Here is a 13,803-nt window from a genome sequence, read left to right as displayed (position 1 = left end):
AAAAAATAGCTTATCATAGCAAAAGATTTGTTGCTATAGTTGATTATTAAATAACAAATATTGGCATGAAAAACTTGAGACTCCTTTTTCTTTTTCTTTTTTTTATAATTGTGTCAGATTACTTTACAATTGTTTAGAAAAAGGAATTGAACTTTATAAGATAAGGATATTTTAGGCTATTCATTAAATTTTTACCTTATTATAAGGTTTAGTTACCAAAGTGTCCAATTAAGGGAGATAAATGTAATTTTTAAAACTTCAAGAGAACTAAGTGAAATAGTCAAAAACTTTAGTTGAGGTTACTGAAATTTTAGCTAAAATTAATAGATTTCAAACGATATTAATTGATTTTTTTTTCTACTCAACGTTTTGATAGAAAATGTTGAAATTTTAGTTACTAAAACTAATTAAACATGTGAAAAGTTGACTTTGATATATTTGGCCAACTAGGTCCTCGACCCTTTACAATGAAGTCAAACGCTTGTCCTATAGCTAGGTCAACCAAGTTTGATTCTTTTATTTTTATTTTTTTTAAGCAAAGTTTGATTGTTTTATCAATCAGAATGATCAAGGATGCAGACACACCAAGATTCGATAAATCCATCCTTTAAGGAATTGAGGACCTTAAATAAAATCCATGACAGGGGGATGGCCGATTAGCCATTTTAGTCATTTAGCTTTTTAACTAAAACCAATTTTTGTCCTTTGTTTTTTACTCTGCCCAATTCTGTGTTTAAATTTGATTTGTAATTCCAATATCACTTAACTTGTTAGTGCTTTTTGTGCTGAAATGTTTTTGAATTGGTGGTACCTTTGTGAAAGGCTCTGTTTTAAAACTTGGACCGGACCAGCCGGTCGAACCGGGAACCGGCCAGGTAGCCGGTCCGAGTCATATTAAAAAACCGAAAATTTAAAACCCGGTCAAAGCCGGTAAAAAACCGGGTTTGACCGGGAAAAAACCGGTTTTTCCGGTTCAACAGTAATTTTTTTAAAATAAATTCAAACTTTTTAATATTATGTTTTGACCCCTAAATTGTTAAAACTTATTGATATACCTCAAATATTTGATACTTTATAAATATTGTCCTAAAATTTGATGTTATTTTTCAATTAAATTCATAATTTTAATTCTACACTTGTTAATATTTATTAAATAATATAAATTGCTACTTGATTGTTCTAATTTCTTTATATTTTCTTGTTAAATATATTTGAAACATCAAATATATATGAATATACCTTTATTAATATCAATATAGTATTAGATATTATATATATAATTTTTTAATTTTTAAATAATTTTTATTTATGATGTCATCCGGTTCGACCCCTATCGACCCCCGGTTGAACTCATTGACCCCTGACCCCTGACCTCGGCCGAGTCGCTATTCGGTCCGGTTCTGAAAACATAGGTGAAAGGATCAAATTGGATTCAAAATTCAAATTTGAGTACTAAATTGACTAAAATAAAAAATTGAGGGACAAATTTGGATTTAAGAAAAGTTGGAAGACTGAAATGGCCATTTATCCTAGTCGGATCTTATTGGTTAAACGATGGAAAAACTTGATGCCTGGTTAAATACACAAGTCTAAGCTTGACAAAGATTTTGTTCAGTTCAAGTGTTTCCCGTACTCTTCTAAGTTCTAATTCACTGTTTTTTTTTTGCCACCAATTTGTGTTTAGAAATGGTTATATAGGTATAATACACTGATCTTGGGAAAGTTTCCAATTTATTCGAATAGACATTATTAATAAACTCAATGGGTATTCCAAGCTAAGTAATTTGGACAAATCAGTTTTATCACAGTAAACACGTTGAAAGTAATCTAGTTTTATTGCTCCCACTTTAGCAAACTGCTTTAGTGTAGAATTTTCTTCAAACAACAGTTACTAGAACAACATTAGTTTTATTAAGAAGAAATAAACCTTCAATTCACGTCAGCTTTTAAGCTAATAAATATCTGTATAAATTGACGAGCTGATTTAGATGTCCGAATTAAAAGATGGATTTAGGTCTTGTCAACATCTGAAAGGATACAATAATCTTCGGCGAATTGCAGATATCAGACTATAAGTGTTAGATATCACTAAATAGTACTTTCTTGACTTTCTACATTTTCATGTAAATGTCTTCATTATTGTTTTCAAGATAAAGCATAAATGAAAAGGATTTTGGTTATAAGATTGACATATTAGACTTCATTTTCGTGCATAGCACCAATATTTGCATCAACGAAGTATTTTCTTGTTAGCAGATAATTTATTTATTTAATATTGAGAACATTCTCTTTAGAAAACTATTACTCTTGATATCACCAAAAAGAAAAAGAAAAAAAACATAATGGCATCTTTGGCAAAAATAAAAAAGGAAAGCTGGACCTTGAATTTCTATTTAATGTAGTTGGCATATAAACCAAAAGCCTTGCTAGCTGTTTGTCCAAGTGGTATCCTTGGTTAAGAAGGTAACAAAGGAAGTTAAACCAACAATTTATAGTACAAGATATATATATATTAATTTTCTTTCTTTATTCCACTGGATGAATTCCTTATTTTAGGGGGTAAAGCTTTCAAAAAAATAAAGTTTAAAGATTAAAGTTGATGAATTTCATACTTTAATAGGTATAGTGTTAAAAATGAAATTTAAGAAATTCGTTTTTGTGTAGGGGTTCAAAGTGAAATTTAACTAAAAAAAAAGGCATTTTAGTCTTTTTTGGGGTCACGTGATGGAAAAAACAAAAAGCTTGGTTGGGAAGGAGGAGGGAAGTGTAAGCGTTATATTCGACTAGGCATATCCAATTATAGTACTACGAAATATTTTTATATGCAATTTAAAACTTTCATTTTGCTTGTACAAAAATTTCGTAGAGGAATAAAAAAAAAAAAAGACTACTCAATACCCCCTTAAGCCATGAACAAGACCAAAAAATTAGTACACAAACAAATTTTTTTTTTCTTGAAAGCTTGCAACACCAAGTATTGTTTTGTCCTAAAAATCCATAGTTTCTTCCAAAAACTGATTGTTTCCTTACGAATATCTTTTTGTCAGGTTGAGAGGGTTGTTTTGAATCTAATAGTGTTCAAAAGTCATCCTCTAAATTCGTATCATATACTATCCTCATTCATGAGATTGAAGCATTACTAGTTACGAGCAACACAAAGGCCTGCACATTCTCTAGTTTGCATTCTCCTATATAAAACCACAAAATACAACTTACATTAAGAAACTGGGTTTGTTGATTGGGTTGCCGTTGCTATCCTTTCCATGGCTGCCCAACCTTCTCATGAAGGTGGGCAACTATCCGTGTCTCCCACCTTTCAGGTGAAGTCCTTCTCTGCGTTATTTTCATTGTCCCAGCAGCGAACTCCTATGGCAGCGGCGGTGTCGACTCATAGAGGTGAACCAGCGGTCTCCTTTGCACGTGATGTGATTGAATTTGTCGCGCAGCCATTCTGCTTTACTCTGGTAGGTAAGTTCTCTCGCAACAGGCCTTGCATGGAGGACATCAGGAAGTTCTTCCTTACGCTTGACTTGAAGGGTTTCTTTTCCATTGGATTGCTGGACAACCGACATGTGTTAATCAGGCTTCACAACGAAGCGGATTTTCTTCAGGTTTGGACAAGAGCTGTCTGGTATGTCACCGGCAGTCCCATGCGGGTGTTCAAGTGGACGCCTTCATTTCATGTTGACAAGGAGTCGTTACTGGCTCCTGTGTGGTTTAGCCTTCCTAAGCTACATGTGCATCTGTTTGACAAACAGTGTTTGTTCCAGATTGTGTCTTGTTTGGGAAGACCTTTGTTCATTGATGCTGCGACGGCTGTGCTATCTCGACTGAGTGTGGCTCGGATTTGTGTGAAAATTGACTTGCTGAAGGAACTACCCTCTCGTGTTTGGCTCCAACTGGGAGAGGATCACGGTTTCTGGCAATCACTCTAGCCGGAGTCCATGCCGAAATATTGCGCCCATTGCTATCGACAAGGGCATAGTCAATCGGATTATCACATTAAAAATCCTGAGTTGCGGCCGACTTTGGAGAAGAAGTTACTGCCAGGGATATTAACAGTCTGCCAGAGGAGAAGATTAGTCCGCCGGGGCAGAAGGTACTGCTAAGGAAACATAACAATCCACCAGGAGGCGGCACCTTGATGGGGCTTGACGATGACACAGCTGTTAAAACATGTGGCGCTGGGGAAGTGATGGAAACAGGTGGGCAGCATGTTGAGGAGGAGCTTGTAGTGGCCGTGACTGTGCAAGATACTGGGGATGTAGGTGGGCGACGAACTGAGAAGAGACTTGACGTGGCCTTGACTGAGGAGGATGGGATTCTGGAGGTAGAGGTGACGGCTGGCCAAGGGTAGGACGACATGGAGGCAGCTGCCGAGTTGGTGGAGCACACAGTTGTTGTGACTGCGGACAGGATTATTATTGATCTTGCGGAGTGGGTGTCGAATGAAGCGGAGTCCGTGGAAGGTGAAGGGAGGGACGTGCTACCTGGGGTTGAAGACTATGCTGTGCTTGGTGAGGATGAGGCGATTAAGGAGTTGGCGACTAGTGCCGGCTGCCTTTCGCCGCGGGGTGTCAATGGGCAGAGTGGTGAGGGGGAGGCAGCACGTAGTATTGCTTTGACATTGCACTTAGACTAGGTTGCCGTCCTTGAACAAGGCGACAGAAAAGCGAAAGGGCGGGGGATACGGGCCGCTGCCCCGTCAGACAGAGAACTGAGGTCAGAGTCCAAGAAATCTCAAAATTCTTTCTTTATTTTATCCCATGATTAATGCATGTCTACAATATTCGGGGGATTTCTAAGCCCTCAAACATTAAAAGACTTAAGAATTTTGTTCGTATGCATAAGCTAGCAGTAGTGGGTATTTGTGAGCCTAAGTTATCCAGGCATGTCAATGTCGGCCCAGCAGAGTGCTTTCGCCATTGGTGTTCTTTCCGATCTCTACGCATTTCACCGCTCCACCGAAAATTCCCTCTGCCCCTACCGTACTCCAGCTTGGTAGTTTCCATCACCTGTCCAGGGTTGAGCCCTGGGATTTGATGGCGGACTTAAAAAGCCACCTACAGACGCTTTACGCACAATCATTCCGGATAACGCTTGCATCCTCTGTGTTACCGCGGCTACTGGCACAGAGTTAGCCGCTGACTCGATTCGAATACGGTTAAATTTTGACTCTGTGATGTGTAATTCGTCTGAGGATTTGTGGGTCTTTTTCAGTTCTCCTTTTGTTAGCCAAGTGGATGGGGACTCGGATCAGCATCTCTCTATTCGATGGGGGCATTCCCAGTTTCCTACCCCTATATTAGTCTCTTTTGTTCATGCCAAGTGTCAGTTGGTTGAGCGACAGCAACTCTGGGAGGGTTTGTTACAGGATAAGTTTAGGCAGGGTCCATGGTATGTTATGGGGGATTTTAATCTTGTTGTCTCAAGTGGTGAGAAAAAAGAAGGGAGGCAGTTCTGACCAGCGGAGGGTCTTGAACTCTTCCATTTTATGAGCAATACGGGGGTGTTCGATGCAAGTTTCTCTGGTAGTAGTTTCACCTTGTGTAATAACCGTGTCGGGCAGGGGTGCATTTGGAAACGGTTGGATAGAGTGTTACTTAATATGGAGTGCCTGAATTTCTCTCTGTCAGTATCGGTATCTCATTTAGTGCGTGTTCCGTCTGATCATGCCCCGCTTCTCATTTCGTTCGCGTCTAGAGTGGTCTGTAGGAGTCCGATGTTTCGGTTTTTGAACGTTTAGCCTTCCAAGGACGGGTTCTTGGACGTGGTCAAGATAGCTTGGCAAATGGAGGTGTCTGGATCCCCGTTTTATGTGGTGTGGGGAAAGTTGAGGAATGTCTCTAGAGCTCTTCACTTCTGGAACAAGCATGTTTTTGGAGATGTCTTTGAAAATGTTAAGAAAGGGGAAGAGGTCGTGGCGGCAGCAGAGTTGCGTGCACAGTCTGATCTATCTGTTGAGGCCCACTTGGAGCTCCAGCATGCTTAGGCTAGCTTGAAGAGGTTGTTAGCAGTTGAGGAGCAGTTTTGGAGTCAGAAGACCAGGGTCAAATGACTTCAACACGGTGATCATAATTCAAGCTACTTTCACTCGGTGGTCAAGCAACGCCGGTTTCAGAACAGAATTCACAAGATTCAAGACTCTATGGGAGACTGGGTGATGGATGATGAAGGGATCGGGTGGGAAGCTGTAAGGTATTTAGTAACTTGTTCTCGACTGAACCTGTGACTGAACTTTAGCTATTGAATGTTATTCCTAACCTCGGAGACGACATCGATAACATGAGACTGGTGGAGGTTCCCACTTTGGAGGAGGTGAAGCAGGTGATCTTTAATATGGATGGAGACAGTATGCTTGGGTCAGACGATTTTACAGGGTAATTTTTTATGACGGCCTGGGAGGTGGTGGCTCACGATGTCTACAGGGCAATTTTAAGTTTTTTCTGTGGTGCTGAAGTCCCTCGTTTCATTATGGCTACGTCAATTGTACTTCTTCCCAAGGTCATGAATCCTAAGGATTTTACTTAATTTCGTCCGATTAGTGTGAGCAATTTTTTGAATAAAGTTATTTCTCGAATTCTGGTGGAGAGATTGGCAGGGGTTTTGCCCCGAATCATTTCTCCTCAACAGAGTGGCTTTGTTAAAGGGCGGTCGATGGCAAATAATTTTTTGCTGGCTCAGGAGCTGATGTCAGAGATAGGAAGGAAGTGCAGAGAGGAAAATCTGGCTCTCAAGTTAGACATGGCTAAAGCCTATGATAGGGTTTCTTGGCCGTTCCTTATTGCAGTTTTGCGAAGGTTTGGCTTCGGTGAAAGGTTTATTGACATGGTGTGGTGGTTGATTTCCAATGTTTGGTTTTCTATGCTTGTGAATGGGGTGCCTTATGATTTTTTCAAATCTTCTTGAGGGTCGCGACAAGGAGATCCTCTATCGCCTGCACTGTTTATTATTGGCTCAGAGTTTCTTTCCTGGGCATTAAATGCTCTTGTCTCACACTCGCGTGTCGTGGGATATAAGGTGCTAAGGTATTGCCCCTTGGTGTCTCATTTGGTGTTTGCAGACGACGTGATTGTTTTTGCCAACGGGGGTGCGGATTCGTTAAAGAGAGTCATGCAGATTTTGGAATGCTACCAGAGTGACTCTGGTCAGCTGGTGAACGTACAGAAGAGTGGGTACTTGGTGCACCATCGAATCATAGTAGCCCGTAAAAGGGTAATTGAGCGGGTTACTCACTTTCATAAGAGAGAGCTCCCGGTTCGGTATCCGGGGGCTCCGTTGTTTATTGGCAGAGCCAAGGAGGCGTATTACTCGGACTTGTGCCAGAAGGTTCTGGATAAGGTGCTCTCTTGGAAATCCCGTCTCCTATCATCTGGGGGAAAACTCATTTTGATTAGGCATGTTCTATCCAGCATCCCGATTCACTTATTGGCAGTGGGTGTCATACCAAAGGGTACTTTCCGACTGATTGAGAGGGTGTGTGCTGATTTTCTGTGGGAAGCTGGAGACGAGAGGAAGAAATTCCAATGGATCCGATGGCGGGACTTGTGCTTTCCCACAGAAGAAGGTGGAGCGGGATTTCGATCACTCACTGACATGTATAAAGCCTTTTCTTATAAATTATGGTGGAATTTTTGATGTGGACTCTCCTTGTGGGCGAGGTTCCTGAGTGCTAAGTATTGCGCGGGGATTCACCCTTGTCAAGTGCCCTTGACTCCCGTAGGCTCGGCAACCTGGAATAGAATGTTAAATATTCGTGGGTTGGCAGAGTTATTTGTTGGATGGAGCCTGCAAGAGGGCCGGTGCAGCTTCTGGTATGACAATTGGACTGGCCACGGGGCTTTCTATTTGAGGGTAGGGGTGCGGGAGGACGTCTCTTTTCTATCCTGCATGAAGGACGGGGAATGGGTCATGGGGATGCTTGCGGAAGTTTTACTTGGCGACATGGTACAGCAGGTATTGGCGGTGGCAGGACCGGATGGGAACTTCCCTGATAGAATGATATGGTTAGCGTCGAGTTTAGGACAGGTTTCGCTATCGACTGCGTATAGAGAGGTGCGTGACATGAAGCCGACGTCTTTCCTTTTTCGCCACATATGGCATGCGAGTGTCCCCCTGAAGGTGTCATTCTTTATGCTTCGTTTGCTGTCTAATTGCCTTCCCTTGGATGGCGTGTTGGCGAAACGTGGGTTTCACCTTCCATCCAAGTGTTCATGTTGTCAGGTTTCGAACATTGAATCTCTTCAACACTTGTTCTTGGAAGGGGATCTTGCAACTGCGGTGTGGCAGTTTTTTGGCTCGATATGTGGTCTGCCTCTGCATGCTAGCCACGTCCGGGTGTGTTTGAGTGGTTGGTGGCTAAAGCCGGTGAAGTCGGAGAGGCTTAGGTTTGTGTTCCGTATTTTATCTAGTCTCATCTGTTGGAATATTTGGAAGGCTAGGAACACAGCGATGTTCCAAGGGCTGTGCAGTGTCCTACTCAAGTATGTCAAGCCATCTTTCGGGAGTTAAAGGATGGTTTTTGGCTCAAATTTGGGGAGATACATCGGGTAGTTGATTGGCCTACGTTCTTGGAATTGGTGGAATGTCAGCCGGATGCATTTCTCGTGCGTCAGATTCGGTGGTTAGCTCCGTGGCCTGATGGGGTCAAGCTCAATATTGATGGGTGCTCAAAAGGCAACCCAGGGGTGAGTGGAGGAGGGGGGATCCTTAGGAACTCTGCGGGCTATCTGGTGTTTGCATTCTCGAGTTATTTTGAGAGCTGTATTAGCTTGCAAGCGGAAGCCAAAGCATTATTATTCGGGCTGCGGTTATGTGCACAACGGGGTTTCCTTGGTAGTTTGCTGGTGGAGACAGGTTCTTTGGTGTTACAACGTACTATCCTGAAGCGTCACCAGTGTCCATGGTCCATCAGTGCGGAGGTGGTGAAGGCTAAGCTATTGGCTGGGGGGCTGTAAAATCACACACTGTTACAGGGAAGCAAACAAGGTCACCGATGCGTTGGCAAATGCTGGTTCTGCACATCCTCAGCATGGGGTTTGTGTATATGAAAGTATTGTGGAATTGCCCAAAATGGCTAGGGGTGAATACCATTTGGATAAGCTTAGGTTTCCTTCCTTTCGCAGGTTTAGGGTCACAGGTGCTGTTCCCAACATGTAATACATCACATGCTTGTACTTCTTTTTCTGTCTAATAAAAATTGATTTTGAGTAAAAAAAAAAAAAAGAAGCATTACTAGTTGCACTCAATGATAGCCATATATTAATGGTTTTTAATCCTATTTGTTACATAAAGTTGTAAATTTTCTCTATGCATTTCCATTGTGTTTTATTGGATTATATAACAAACACGCATTGTTCTCCATAAGAATATGTGGGATCATATTCTTTCTTTTTTTTTTTTTTATTGAAAGAGGTGCCAATAAAATGTGTATGAATGTGTAATTTGCGTGCATGATTTTGTCTTTGAAATGTTTTCTATGGTCCTTGTTCATGATTTTCCCTCCTTTGCTCATGCTTTATAGCTTCATATTTTTTTTAAAAAAAAATTAAAGCATTGACCGTTTGTATGTAATTTCCTCTTCTTTGATCAATTTATTCCGTTAACTTTCATTTTCAATAAACGAAACACTATATCTTTTTTACCATTATTACAAAATTTATATGTTTATCAAAGCAAAAATTGCACAAATGAACTATGTTATGAGAATATGTTATGAATATGGAACCACGAAAAGTATATTAATATTAAACTAATGGCCATTCTGAAAGCTATTATTTTAATCATTTGGAAGCTATCCTTTTTTCCCCCTAATTTTCTTCAACATGAAAATGGGAGGAGGTAAACAAAAACTTTGACTCAATTAAGCAATATGCCCAAAAAAGTCTGACTATTTTCTTAACATTATGTAGCGAACATATGATAGTATATTGATCATAATTTGTGTAATGCCCCCACTTCTTCCTAAGGCGAACCAAAGGGTATCCGCGGGACGCCTGCCCAGCTCTCGCTAGGACTCAAGGCAATCTCCGTTCAAGCTTAACGTAATACTATTCAACAACACCAGATAAAGTAAGAAAGTGCGGAAAACTTCAAACTTAACATTACATAACAATTATCCAGTCCTTGCCTCGGATTTCCAAAAGTACATCAAAATCCAAAATGTACTACCTCCAAATACATCAAATATCCAAATCATACACTAGGTTCCCAAAAGTACAACCAATAAGAGGTCTAGTCCAAAATACATTAGAAACCCTAATACAAAAGTACATCAAAAGGGAGTTCCTTCGAGTCTCATTCCAAGCCCATTCCTGTTAAAGAAAACAAATCTACAGGGTGAGCAAAACGCTCGTGAGGCCAAGAACACACATGCAAGCACATAGTCCAAGTAACAAGCCCAAATAACAGGTCAATTGGTAAAGTGGAAGTAATTAACAATTTCAAGAAAATGTAAACAGAAACAATTCAAGGATATGGTAGCTATCAGAAGCTAAGTTCCACTTGCTTTGCCAAGGTCAATCGTATACCTTCCCGTGATGACTTTCCGTCAACCGGGTCGGTATTTCAAATCCGTAGATCTCCACTTACTTCTCATGTCCATTCACCTTACATACCGCTCCGGACCCGCAAGACATTTATAAGGCGATACTCCACGAGTATGCCAAGCAAGATCTCTCCAATAGATCAAGCTTATCATGTGAATCTCATGACTCACCGAGGTTCCCGACCAAGCCCGTGCTGGCTCGAGTCCCATGGTCGGCCTATGAGTTTGGGCATCCCCCATGTACATGTGTGTGTCGAGGAGATTCACTCCAGCGACGTATGCAGCCATAGCATAGTATTTCATGTCATTCAAGCATTTGATATATTCCAGCATTTGATATATTCAAGCATTTGAAGCATGAGTTACTGTTTTCAAATGAGAACGAGTGCGATAAAATACACACTCGACTCCATTTTTAAAATCTCAAAGCATTGATACCAGGTAAGCATGTATCAAGTTCACAGGAGTTCAAGTAAATATGCCCTTGACACTCATCAAGTAGCAAGAAGAAATATCACCCAAGGCTCAAGCGTTCACCGTGGAATCCTCTTGAAGGTCCTCGTGCGAGCCTGGCAATTAATAATGGACTATTAATGATAATCTCCTAATAATGAGGAAAGTCGTTCACTAGTATGATCTAGAAAATTTCTCAAAAATTAAGCCTAGATTTCCCTTGAATATCGATGCTTCAAAAGGGTTTCAAAACTCGAGTAAAAATGGATCATTATCCTTAAAATCATTGGATGGGAACAAGTACGTGTGAATAGATTTCAAAACGAACAACCGAAATCGAAACAGGGCAGGCCACGTCACAATCCAGCCGGATTCTGGCCGGATATCCGGCCGAATTCCTGGTCGGATTGGAGGCAGTGACCAAGCCCTCCCCCCCCCCTTTTTTTTTAAATTCCAACACCAATCTGGCCAACTATCCAGCCAAGAACTGGCCGGATTCTGGTGAATAGTTTCCCGCGCAGATTTCTTTTCAAAAGGTCAAGATTTTCAATTTTTGGGTATTTTTTGAAAAATCATAACTCACTCCCTGAATGTCCAAAATTGGAAAACTGTGTACCGCTGGAAACTATATTCCGAGTACTACAAGTTCTTAGAAGACACCTTTCCATGAATCCAAGTGGACGATATTCAAAAATTGACTCAAAGTTGATAACCTGAGTTATCAAAACAGATTTAGGTTGGTTTTTGGCCAACTTTGAAAATTCGGCTAAATTCACTCAATTTGAACTAGCCTTTGAAATTTGGTACTCCTCTAGAGTTACAATCCAAGTTTAAAATGAAACAAGCGGAATGAGGATTGAAGCTTTGAGCACCAAGATATGGTGGTTCAAAGTTACCAAAATTCCCTTGTTAAACAAGGGTTTTCCAAACTCAAATCATGAACCTTGGAAATTTAGTTGAACAGTGAAACGGACTCAGAATAGCACCAAATTTGGTGTGATTATACTACCATATAAGGGCTATTCTTCTACCAAATTTCATAGATAAATAAGCATGGGAAGCCACTTAACGAAATCACTCAAATTTCCAAAATCTCTAGGCAAAGCTGCCTTATGTGTGAAAGTTTCCTTTTCGAAACTTTTGACCAAGGAAAATGCCTAAAACATGTCTCATTTATGATGACCAATCCAGGAAGGATTCAAGACATATTTGGTAGGTGATTTACACCAGGAATGTCGAATACAAGTCCCAAACCAAGATTAGTTAAGAATCAGTCCAAAATGAAGAATTCCACCACTGAGTCAGTTTCAAATCTTTGGCCACAACTCACTCAATTCAACTTGGAATTGAGCGTGGTTGGTGGCGTTGGAAAAAAAATTCATAGAGCTACAATTTTTCAGAAGAAACTATTTTCAAAATCTGTCCACAACTAGCCCACATTTGAGCATCAACTTGCTGCTCAAAACAGAGCTTCAGTGAACTAACGAAACAGAACAGCCAAGTTCAAACGGATGGTGTGGTTCACTCAGGTGGAATCAAGTTGTCCATTTTATACCGTTGGAAAGCTGGGAATGTGTAGTTTCCATTGTCACAAACGGCACTTGATTTCGACATTGTAGCAACAATTTATGGCCGAAACAAAATGACTGCCTGGGCAATCCGGGAAAATTTTCCAGTTTTTCTAAACCTTAGAAATCACTACATTAGACCAACCAAATCATGTTATTTTTCAATGAAACTTTCTACACCATCCATATAACATGTATACATCATAATTAAGTCATTAGAACTTGCACAAAAGTGCACGAATATGGCAGGGGTAAAACGGTCACTTTTTCCCATTGCACCTCCTTTGAGTTTCTACCAACAACATAGCATTATTCCACTAATTTAAGCACTAAACCAACATTAATAGCATCATCATTCATCAAATCAGTCCATCCAACCAAAGTGGGAGTTTATAGAGCCCACACAACAATTTCCAACATAACCAAGGCTACCCACATGCATGAATGAACTTATAAGTGCTATATTACTTCCATAAACCAAGAATTTCAAGGTTGATCATTGATTACCTTAGTTGACGGCTTAAGCAGAAATTTTGGTCCTCTTAGAGTCCACAAAAACCGTGGAAAGCAGCCCCCTTTTGTAGCCTAAGATGATCACCAAGTGTATAGTGAAGTGTGGTTAAATTTTGAAGTGAAATGGAGAAGATTTGGTGAAGGAAATGAAGAGAAAAATTGAAGAACTTGGTGTTCTTCCTTGCTTGAGGGTGGACGGCTGTTCTTGGAGGGGAGAGAGAGAGTTTGATCCAAATGAGGCTTCCAAGAGAAGCTACAATGTGTGGCCCAAGATTAAGCAAAAGTCAACTCTCCCTTGCGCGCACTCACACGCGTTGTGTGCTCGATTCCTCTCGAGTTTATTTCACTAGTGCACTAAACCTCTAATGCACTTGTATTCATATTAATATTATCCAATCTTAATTGTCCCAAAATAAGGGTCTAAAGTCCCTCAATTAAATCGCGCGTGTGAAAACGCGTGTTCCCAATTTAAGCGCGATAGAGTGAAACCTTCAATAAATTCTTATAACGATAGTACTACTAACTATCACTTGAGTACTTAAACATCAAAATACCTAATTTGAAGACCATTATATAAGTATCCCAATTTTCAAGCTTATTGTACCCTCAAATCGGTTACTGTCTCTAAACGCGCGTTCACTATTCTCACTTAACGAGTTTTCAAAAATTAAATTTTGAAACAAGTCACATTAAAAATATAATTAAGCTATAGACTCATGTAAT

The 13,803-nt window shown here is 40.4% G+C and overlaps 1 protein-coding gene across 1 annotated transcript; it reads left to right on the top strand.

Annotated features, from left to right (window-relative positions):
- The first annotated feature begins 6,148 nt into the window (after positions 1 to 6,148).
- Positions 6,149 to 7,638, top strand: LOC113769296. The gene is made up of 3 exons (XM_027313758.1): positions 6,149 to 6,193; positions 6,244 to 6,352; positions 7,064 to 7,638. Exons 1-3 carry the CDS (start codon positions 6,149 to 6,151, stop codon positions 7,636 to 7,638), a joined length of 729 nt encoding a protein of 242 aa, XP_027169559.1.
- The last annotated feature ends 6,165 nt before the right edge of the window (positions 7,639 to 13,803 follow it).

Source organism: Coffea eugenioides, chromosome 4 (assembly GCF_003713205.1).
Source record: "Coffea eugenioides isolate CCC68of chromosome 4, Ceug_1.0, whole genome shotgun sequence".
NCBI classification, from domain to species: domain Eukaryota; kingdom Viridiplantae; phylum Streptophyta; class Magnoliopsida; order Gentianales; family Rubiaceae; genus Coffea; species Coffea eugenioides.
The sequence above is the reverse complement of the archived record's forward strand: the minus strand, read 5'-3'. Positions and strand labels throughout refer to the sequence as shown.